General features: G+C 30.3%; 1 protein-coding gene across 1 annotated transcript; it reads right to left on the reverse strand.

Annotated features, from left to right (window-relative positions):
• Nucleotides 1–2,889: 2,889 nt before the first annotated feature.
• Nucleotides 2,890–5,334, reverse strand: LOC107776510 (thiosulfate sulfurtransferase 16, chloroplastic). Its single transcript, XM_016596424.2, has 6 exons — nucleotides 4,739–5,334; nucleotides 4,517–4,627; nucleotides 4,340–4,413; nucleotides 4,124–4,194; nucleotides 3,961–4,014; nucleotides 2,890–3,217 (listed from the first exon to the last, which is right to left on the reverse strand). The coding sequence occupies exons 1-6, from the start codon at nucleotides 4,909–4,911 to the stop codon at nucleotides 3,143–3,145; spliced, it is 558 nt and encodes a 185-aa protein (XP_016451910.1). The 5' UTR covers nucleotides 4,912–5,334; the 3' UTR covers nucleotides 2,890–3,142.
• Between the last annotated feature and the right edge of the window lie 6,142 nt (nucleotides 5,335–11,476).

The raw sequence follows: 11,476 nt of genomic DNA on the forward strand, positions 1-11,476 counted from the left end.
AAACAACATTTTGAAACTAGTTACTTATAATATACACCACAAAATCCCAAACTTTCACATCCTGAAATCTTGAAAAGTATATTCATAAGAAAAAAATATGCATATATTTTTCTTTATAGAGAAGCAAAAAAGCGTATTGTCCTTAAGATGGAGGGAGTACTAAGGTTAAACTCCCCACGATTCCGGAATCAAATCCATATATTAGCCGAATTGTTATAATAAGTACAAAATCTTGTGTACGCCACGAGATGAGGGAGATACTGAAGAAGATAGTATATGAATTATCGACGATTGTCGCACTTGCTGAGGAGTTGACGAGCTCGGACAGTTACTTGCAGGCGTGCAAGGGCGTGCATGCAATGAAGAGCTATTCTAGCCTGTCTTCTCACACATGCCCCACGTACCACAGCTTGAAGCCTCACAAGGCTTTTCAGTGCCTTAAACGCCCGTCTCGCCTATAAATTTTTCATTGCCAGAATCAAGAACATATGTATTAATGGCAAATGATAATGTCAAAAGGACAATTAAGAGGATGGTTAAGTACAACTTACAAGATGACCCCTAAAGTGAGATTGGATAGTAATAGCAGCCATATCCTCTTTAGACAGAAAATAAGTGCGGCCATTGTGCTTTGTAGATTGCCCATTTGCACTGCTTGTCCTAGTTGTAATTGTGTTATTATGAAGAACAATGATAGTTTTATGTGGAGGAGATGACCTGAATAGTTTCTTACGGACACTGCCAAACCAATTCTTCTTGGACATCCTCATGTTTGATAATGTTAGCTTCTAGTTTTGGTAGAGGTTATGAATGGATAGATTTTTATTATGTGTGTTATTCATTTTGTAAAATAAGGAAACGTGGCCAACATGTTTGTTGGGAAATAAGAGAATGGGGCAATGGGTCTACTTAGAACGTGGCAAGATGAAATTGATTTTGTGTAACTTTTAAGTATTTCAAAAGACCATTCCAGCACTAGGGACCACTGATGTTAGGACATGGCCGCCCTAGGTAGAGTACTTGGAATACCAAACAATATTAGATCAAAGTCAGAGGAAAATTTAAAATTAAATGGTACTATAAGATTATTTTCCCTATTTGTATAATTTAACATGCATATAATAGCGAGTTGATTGTTACTTTTGTTAAGTTACTAATTAATATTTACCATATGCTTTTCCTGTAATTATTTCATTTCCTAAATAAGCTGATTGTGTGAACATCAGGGTCGAAGAAGACGTGTAAGACACCGAGGGGCCGGGGCTTCTTTATTTAGCTCCCGGTTGGCCATAAATTTTGGCTATTTTTAAAATTAAAAAAAAATATTGAAAACATTGTTTTGTTCATGGAATATGATCAGGTTTTTTGAAAAAAAAATTCAAGTTCCCAAAATCTGATTTAGGGGTGAAAAAAAATTTTCCACCCAAAACTTTAACTTTTTTTCAAATAAAATGTATGTCCAAATACAACTTCAACTTCTAAAAATAATTTTTTAACACAATTTTAAAAATTTCTTTTTAAAGTTCCAACTAAATCTAGCTTAATACATTCTAACTTTAATCAATTTAAAAAGATTCAACTTGTATAGTACTGGTTGGGGTCCAGATCCTTTACATTCAAACCAACGCTATTCCCTAGAAGTTGGCTGGTCAATTTTTATGTGGTTTTTCTAGATCGCCCTGCATTGCTCTACCAATGTATTTTAATAATATTACCCTCAAGTTGTTTTCCGTTATGATTCGTTAATGTCAGAATGAGATTATTGAGTTTCCTTTGTGTGTTCTATTGGATAGCCCAAGCTATTTGTACCTACCATCTTATATATCTTTGCTTTCAAGCAGAGCAAAGTTGTAAAATAAAGCTGCTTGTCAGTTTTCCTTTGTTTATAATCGGAAGGACTACAAGTGCATATATTATTCTTTGGCCCAAAAAATTAGATCTTGGTTCAACTAATTAAATTTATATAAATGAGGGTTAATTTTAGCTAACAATAATATCTCAAAGATGGAGTTTTCAAAAGTGTAATAAGTACCACATAAATATGTTTTGACAACGTTGGCAGCATACAATCAATATTCTAGTTCTAGAAACTAAAGGCAATAATGTAGAATATTAATGAATAATAATAAATGATATTTAAGTAAATAGAACGAATGAGTCACCCAAAAAGGATGCAACCAATGAATGTTCTTTCTGATAAAGATAGTGATGGACAATCCTTTGAATATATGAGTTATTCTTGGATCTAGTGGAAAAGTGTAGACCAGAATCTTTAGTAAAAATATGATGTTTGTATGCATGCAATGGAATCTGATTCTCTCTTTGAAGTCAAAGTATTTTTATAAAATAAATATCACATGTCCCATATCACTATGTCTCTTTCTATTTATAGGGAATTTGTTCCTAAAAACTCTAATAGTACAAATGCGAAGAATATCCACTAGAATATTCTCCTTTTAAGTCTTATCTTAACACTAGCCATTATAACTCGATCAAAAGGTGCTCGGCCTCGATGACATCTCTTCAACTTTGATCTTGAAGACTCTTCAACCACTACCTTTGTTGATAATCAAATTACTTCGATACGTAGTGCCCTGGGAATGCTTTACTAATACCCTTTCGATTAAAGATGGATTTTGACCAGTACAATTATATCAGTCCCTCTTTTCCAAAAAAAAAAATCATTTTTTTCTTCTTTAGTTTTAATTTGACTAACTCAATGATAAATCGAAGACAGACTAATCCATCTTTGGAATTAGATATTCAATAACAATAAGAAAGAGCAGTACAAGTTGCAATTTCTTACTACATATCAAAATAAGGAAAATTGTATTTAAAATTCTAGTGTAATATTAATATTCTCAAAGCAAACATGACAACCAGGGCAAGTCAGCAGATGAGAGCCTTTTCAGATTTATTCCATCAGAATGAGGAGAACATTTACACATCTTGCTTGCAATTTATTTATTTATTTGGGTAATTCAGTAATCTTATCAGATTCACCACATAGGATATCGCCTAAAAATTACTGTACAAGTATTTTCTTCCAGCATTTTGATGTGCTTAAGGGAATTGACTTCGTTACGTTGACTAGTGTTCATAGTAATTAAGATGGTGTTATTGCGCTTATTAATGTTGTACATCAAGAGTCTGTCGGAAGACCATTCTCTGTCCAAGCAGCATATCCTCCAGCAATGTCAGTCACCCCAGTAAATCCCTGCAAAATAATTGGCGCACAACAATCAGTATGCCTACATATATAGAATTTTATGTCGACATATTATCACAACTCAATTTTGTGTGTGGATCTCAATTTGTATGTTGATTTAGGTACTTCTTGTCCCGAGTTGTTATCTATTTTGAATTATTTTCAACTAGGAGCCATTTATTGTACACATAAGTATTAATTTTTATAAGTATAAATGTACAAAAAAAAAATTGCTATCTTTTAGCATTAATTAATAATGAAATTGACCATATTAACCTTACTCCAAGGACAACCTTGGAAAAAAAAGAAATTAATTGCTTCTTGATATTTGAAAAAATCAAATATTGTGAATCATAAAAAAGGGAGCTAAAAAGATCAATTAAGAGCAATCAGCATTTGTACATATAATTTTCAATTTTCACTTGAAAATGCATTTTGTAATTTTTCGAAAATTTTAAAAACTCCAAAAAACTATTTTTTAAAATTTTCATTCAGATCCCTCACAAAACTTCAAAAACAACCCAAAATTTTATTCATGTCCAAACACAACTCTAATTTTCAAATACCATTTTCATTTGAAAATCTTTTTCCACCTTTTTTTGAAATTTTATAACTATTATATTATGTCCAAATGCCCACTAAATATTTGTGAATTTTTTTGGCTATGTCTAGGCCACTGCATAGATAAACTGATTTACTAGTATTTCTAATTTTCTCTTTTTCAAGTATCGGAGTATGTAAAAGGGACTTACAGCAGCAAGAAGATCAGTCGCAGCCATAAATGATCTCTTCCCCAACTGGCACCCCTATACAATGCAAAGTCAAACCAAAGATATTAATATGCAAAAGCAAATTGATAAATCATTAACTCATGAAATTAAAGCTCATTAACATCATATAGCTTTGTGGACTTACAACTATAATTTCATCATCCTTCCCGAAATGTTTTAACACTTGTTCCAAGAAGTTGGGGTTCTTTGTCATACCTGCACAAGTATACAGAGTTAAGTAATTAAACTGATTGAACATATATTCTTGAAATAATGAAATATTTCCAAGGGATGAGTGCGATTAAAAGTTTAAATTTGTGGTACTCAAAAAAGGGGGAGTATTGATTATAAATGACCGAACCTGAGCCAATTCTAAACATGTAGGGAATGTTTATGGCCCCAGTAGCATGACCATCACTAAACTCTTCAGCAGTTCTGCACAAAATAAGGTTAAAGATTGAACCTTTCATACTAAAATAGCTCAATTTGTTAGGCAAATATAATTCATTGAAGTAAATTGGCACAGTAGTGTACGTACCTGACATCTAAATAACGATGGCCAGCTTGAAGTAATTCAAGTGCAACACGAACTGGAACTGAAGTAGGAACAGTTGAGACCTGCACTTTCTCTCCCACTGTTGCCATCCAACTGCACAGTAATTATCGAATACCCACTACTCCATCAGTCATTTTGAACTCAAAAATTAATCTTAGTATAAAAAAGAGAATTAATTAATTAATTTACTCAATTCGAACCAACCTAAAGCCTGGAGTTCTATTGCTATTGCCAAAGTTACGTCTCTTTTGAGGCTGAAATTGAGACCTCGCCATTGGAATCAATGTCACTGATGATATATTCCCATATGTCAAATTCTTGGGAACATGGCAGTCACCAAGTGAAAATGAGGTGGAGGGAAGGGAAAGAATTCTCATGATTGCAATTCTAATTTGTGATTTAAATTCAATAGAATAGAATGTGTGAGATTCTGAAAAGATGATCAGCTCTTTCTTGAATTGAGTTAATGATGAGAATTGAAATGGAGAGGGATATTTAAGGAAGAAGCCAAGGGATGGAGTAGACTAGTGTAAGCAACATGGCCACGAGAGGAGAGGAGGATCCAGAATTTGAGGCTTATGGGTTTTTCTCATCATTTTAGATTAATATGCAATAATAATTGGGTTCACAATCAGATACTTATCAATATTCAGTGAATTTCTTAATATAAATACAGAATTTATGCAAGAATTATTGAGTTTCCGGAAACGCGTAGCCTATGCATTAGGTCTGTCTCTGATGGCCACATGGGTGGTAAGTCATTGAATAGATAGACACGTAAAGGAAATAGAGCATGGACTGGATTGAGAATTTGGGATAACTCCCATATTATTAGACAGTGACTTGGATTACCTGTGGTTGGATAAGTTCCAAATGGACCTACCTTTTCCCATCTAACGCCTTACCCTTCTATTATCCACTCGCACACTTTTCAATGCCCTCTCACCCATTACAAGTTTTTATGATCCTATATGACTATGGAGATTTTTATTTTTCGATAATTAATAATTGAAGTTCAACGGCTTTAATTAATTTACATTCGTATCATGTATAATCTAATTAGAAAAAAAAGATTATTATAAGTATTTTATTTTTAAAATTTTAAACTTGAGATCCCTAGTTAAAAGTGAAAAATTTCATGCATTTAATCACCTTCTTTGATGGTAATGAATATTGAGTTACATATAAGCTATTACATTACGTGTTTCAAGCCTCTATTGTAATTAAGAAAACAAATACGAAGATAAAAGCTTATAACAAATAAATCGAACATGATGATAAAACTTACTAGCGAATTAATTTCTATTGCAGTTGTAAGTTATTAGATGATACTTATCAAAGAGCTTCAAAGAAGTAAAAGAATTGACTATTTTTTCCTTTTCTACGAAGAAGAATAAAAAACTGATGGTCGGGTAAATGAATATCCAGTGCCTGAGTCAATCTCATGAATATATAGTCTTTAATTATTAGGGAAATATTATTCCAAAAAGTGGTATGTATTTGTTATGTATGTAGGTTGGATGATTCTTGGTCCAAGGTTATAGGTTTTGGCCATGCAAAGTAATGCCACCACCCCCAATATCCTGGTGTTGACTCTCCACAAATTGTTGTGGTATTAAATACTAATACTAGCTTAATCCCACATTTTATTGTCAAAATAGCACGGTATAGCCAGTTTTCGGACTGGTCATTCAAAACTAGTCACCGTTTACGAAGTCAATGAAAAATAGTCATTATTTTGCTGCAACAGAGATCGGTCCCGCATAATATACAGGAGTTCGGTGCATCTGTGTACGAACTCCAACATATTATGCTGGACCGGTATACTTTGCTGACTCATGTATAATATACGGGAGATTGGAGCACCGGTGCTCCAAACTCTAGTATATTATACTGGACATTTATACTTGCGGGAACTCCAGTATATTATGCTCGAGTTCTAGTGTACTTATGCTGGAACTCCAACATATTATGCTGGAGTTCCAGCATAATTATCCTGGAACTCCCGTATAATATGCTGGAGTTCAAGCATACTTATGCTGGAACTCCAGTATAATATACGGGCGTATTTTCCGGGTTTTGAACAATGTTTTTGCTCAGATTTATCTTTACATGAAAAGTGGCTAAATTTCGATTACTTTTGAAACTGGGCTATTTTTGAATGACCAGTTGTAAATCTGGCTATTTTTAAATTTCTCCCCATTTTATTGTAGGTTACAACTCCATTAATAGTTAACTCAGTTTTCATACAATTCAAATTCAATTAATTGGTCATATTTATCAACGCTTCTCTTCCTTTAACTAAATGGACTTAGCACAACTAGCCCACAGCATCTACAAGAAACATTTCTACTCAAAACGAAAGATAGGATAACGCTAATAAAACTTTGGTCTGGACTTGGTGGGGTGCGCCAGGCCCGTGCAGTCTTGTTAAATATTAGGGAAATATTTATTCCAAAAAGTGGGGTATGTATTAAGGAATTTTTACCCCTATAGCTAAGGTTAATACCTTATTTATTTTAAATAAATATCCTTTTAAAAAATTATATTCCATAGCTACCTTTTGATTTTTATACCCAAATATCTATTTATGGTTACCCCCTACCCTTAAGCTATAAAATATTTTTTGTATTACTAGTCTTAGAATACGCGTGTTGCGCATGTGCCTAGTCTCGATATTAGAATTTATGTTTAAGTTATAAAATAAAATTCAAAAAAAAATTACGTTCTAAAATGATCAATTATTAGTTTTATTTAGTTATTCAATAAAGGTTGAAACTTTATCCCATAAAAGTACTAAATTATCTCAATCAATATGTAACTTAAAATGAATTCCAATTTTATAATTCAATTTAAGTTTCACAAGTTGCCATATTTCTTTTAAGTTTCAGCAAGATCACATAACTTTTGAAGATTTAAAGTTTTTAAAGTAAAGCTATTTTTAAAGAACTTTGATTCCGTAAAAGATTTAATATCCCAATAAAAAACTACATTTTATCCTCTTTTTGATATTTCTTCGGCAATAGTCTTGAATCATGTATGAACTCGAAGTAGTAAAATCATTAGTCACATAGCTATCGGAAAATAAGCGAAAGATTTTATTCACATTCTGTTATAAGTCAGAGTACGTGGAGAAGAGTACGTGGAGAATTCGCATTCCATTATCCTATTAATTGAATAATGAAGATTTTAAAAATAAATTATAAATTTATATAGTTTAAACAAAGAAAGAATTTATATAAAGCAAAATCTTAATTGATTTTAGCGTATTAAATATTATTAGTTCTTACTTAGTTCAAATAATTAAAAACCCAATAACTAAAATTTTGGTTAATTATAAATTCTTATAATTTTAAGAAAAATAATTTTTTGTCTAATATAAAATCTATTAAAAGCTGTTAAAAACGGAGTAAAAGGTCCAATAAAAGCATAAAAAATAGTAGAAGAAATAACTTGACAAAAAATTGAAGCATACACTCTAATGCAAAAAGGCAACTATGCAATCAAGATTCACAATCAAGAACATCAAAATAAAGATATATGGGTTGAATACATGCATGCAAAATTCAAGTACTAATGTGTTAAAGCAAAATTCAACTACTAATACAAATATATGTGCAATATTCAACTACTAATATTAAATAAAAAAATAAAAAATAAAAAAAAACTTACTCAAGAAAAGAGAATATGGAAGCCTTAATTTTGTAGTTGCTGCTTCAACAAGGCAAAGTTTCATAATAATGAAAAGGTGTAATTATAACTTCTTTTATAGAAGTACCTGTGTATATAATTGTTTAAAAATTTATTCAACAGACTCTAATAAAAGAAATTCAGAAATAGCTCGTTTTCACCTAATATATTTTATAAAGAATTAGTGTCAAACGTTTATACCAAACTTTCCTAGTATGTGTATATGAAATGTGAATTCGTTAAAATTTTGTTTATTAAAAAAACTTTCCGAGTGTGAAAATTTTAATACTTCTAAATTTGAATATAGTTGAAAGTATCGAAAATTTCGTGGTGTATGTGAATTAGTGAAAATTTTATTAACTAAAAAGAACCGAAACCTTCCTATTGTGTGCGAATGAAATAAAATTTTATTAACTAAAAAAAGATCCTCCTAGCGTTATAAGGAAAATTTTAATAATATGCCTAAATATTAATGGAGTTGGACGGAAAATTTCCTATTATGTCGTGACCGATAATCTTTCCTACAATATGTGCTTGAAATTCTAGAACCAAAAAGAATTGAAGATCCATATTATAAATATTAAAGGAGTAATTAAATGACAATTTCTATATAGCAGGAAATTAATTAAATGATTATTTCTAAAGAGTAGGGAATATTTAAATGAGTATTCTTAAATATTAAGAAAATAGTAAAATGACTATTTTGTCAAGTGTGAACTCTATTTTAAAAGAATAAAAAAGGCGAACGAGGGCCTTCATGCTTTTAATATAACTAGTGTTAGTGTACGCGCGTTGCGCGTGTACCTTATTTCCATGATTAATTTTTTTTAAAAAAAATTATATGAGTATTATTTTATATTTCTAACTCAATAAAGGAGAAATTTCTGTCTTATAGAAGTCCTCAATCATAATCCAACATATTCCAAACTTTCTTCTTCTTTTTTTAGTTCAATTTCACAAGTTATCATACTTCCTTTTAGTTTGAACAAGAACGCAATCTTAGAGATTTAAGAGTTTTATGGAAATATCTTTGAAAAGAAATTCTCAAATTCATTCTAGAAGGCAGAAACATGTTTAATTATACTTTTATTAGGATTTTTCAAAGTTTATCGGATAACACAATTGAAAGATTAAATATTATGTCTTTTCAATTTATTTCCCCTCAATTATTTCAATATTTATTCATGTAATGAGGTTTAGTTACTAAGAAAAAATGTTAAAGGAATTTATCATTTATATAACTTTGCGGAATGTGCGTGGGCAAAGAAAGCATTCCTAAAACATGAAAATTTAATAAGACAAACAAATTATTCAAACATAATCACTTCTCTGATTTAATAAGTTATGAAAAATTATTGAATTCATTGATATTTAAAGTTCCCATCATACTTTGCATGTGGAATATGTATGTACAAGTTTTATAAGGAAAGAAAATAAAGTAGAAGAGTTTCACGATTCTTTTGTCGAGAAAAGATATTAAATAGATAAAATCTCATTTTATACCCATTAAATCCAAACTATTTTTCCTTTAATGCTCATGCCCAAACTATTTACTATTCCTACCCATAGGCCCAAATTAATTACCTGCTAATTTTTCAACCGCAACCTACAAATAAAAGCTGAGCTAGAAAATCATCAAACTTTTCTTTGGATTTTCTTCTTTTCTCTATTATCTTATCCAGCAACCTCATAATTTTTTTTCTGGCATGCAATTAAATATTTAAGGGCTTTAGTTGTTGAGTACGAACTTTAATGAAATAGTTTCCGCAAACAAGGAATCTTGGAAGAGAACCTCAAGTTGTGAATTAGAGATTCAAACTCCAAAAGAATATCCTTAGTTTTGTGTGGCAGTAATAATATTTGTGGATATGGCATTTACAGAAGTTTCTGGTCATTTACGTCTCTGGTCCCATGCTAATATCATCCTTTGAGAATCTTTCCATTATCCACCATTGTTGGGCTTGAAGCTCAATTTTATTTTTGAAGATTTCTTGTTTGATTCAAAGTGGGTGCTGTTAAATATTGCTTATAGTACCTTCTGGAAGTTCATACTGAAATTGGATAGCATTTGGAGCTGATTTGAGGTGATTGAGATCGAAATTTTCAGTTGAAAATCGAAGAAGAACACGGCTACAGTATACCGCTACGGTATACAATATGATGTAGGAGTATATAGTTATACTGCAACAGTACACTATTATAGTTTACAAAACAGTATACTGCTACAGTATACTAATATACTATAGGAGTATATAGTTATACTGCAACAGTATACTATTATAGTATACAATATATTGTTATGGTATACTGTAATAATATGCAAGATACTATAACAATATGTTGTAATAGTATACAATATACTATAATAGTATACTTATTACCCGTAAATTCACTTGCCTTTTTCCTTTTAATTTGTTTTAAGCTTTTACTCAGCGTGAGGGGAAAATTGAAAATGCAAAAAAAAAAAATATAATATGCTATATAACGTAATGGTATACTCTTACAATTAGATCCTTTTAGAATTTTTTAAACTTTTTATTGACAACTGATATTATTTTAGTTTAATAATTGAATTAAAAAAAAAATTAACTCTTTGCGTACAATTGTATACCTTATTGGTATAGTTATATACTATATTGGTATCATATGTTAGTTAATATTTATTTGGCTGTATTAGCTACATTTAATTGGTACACAATTTGATTTTTATTTAGTAATAATATAAAAAAAGAATAATAAAAAATAGTGAAAACAATAAATGAAATTAGATTATGAAGAGAAAAAGAATATAAAAAAAAGAAGTTAAATGAAATTAGAAAAGGAAAAAAAGAAAAAAAATAAGAAGAAAACGAGAAAAATAAAAAAGAGAAAAGAAAAAAAATAAAAAATAAAAGAAAAGAAGCATAGAAATAAAAAAGAATTGGAGAATAAAGAAAAAATTCCCCACAAAACCTACTATGGGTAGGAAATGTAATTAGTTTATGGGTAGAAAACAAATGGGTAGACAAGGGTAAATAGTTTTGTTTTTGTGGGTAATTGTGTCAAAACCCCTATTAAATATTCCAATCTCAAAGAAGGAGTTATAATTATTTTACAGCATTTAATTATGGAAAGAATTAATATAAGTCACTAATTTTAACTTCCTGAACATTAGGAATGTTTAACTAAGAAAAAATTTAACACTCTAAATTTTAGTTAATTTTAAAGTTCTAAATATTTAAAAAATATAATATGAGTGTTATATTTAAGGTA

The sequence above is a fragment of the Nicotiana tabacum genome, chromosome 3 (genome assembly GCF_000715075.1).
Source record: "Nicotiana tabacum cultivar K326 chromosome 3, ASM71507v2, whole genome shotgun sequence".
Lineage (NCBI taxonomy): Eukaryota > Viridiplantae > Streptophyta > Magnoliopsida > Solanales > Solanaceae > Nicotiana > Nicotiana tabacum.

Coding starts and splice junctions, on each gene's coding strand:
- LOC107776510 (XM_016596424.2), bottom strand. CDS start 4,911: ATGAGAATTCTTTCCCTTCCCTCCACCTCATTTTCACTTGGTGACTGC. Junction 4,195..4,339: donor CATGTTTAGAATTGGCTCAG/GTTCGGTCATTT, acceptor ATACTTGTGCAG/GTATGACAAAGAACCCCAAC. Junction 4,015..4,123: donor AGGATGATGAAATTATAGTT/GTAAGTCCACAA, acceptor TGCATTGTATAG/GGGTGCCAGTTGGGGAAGAG.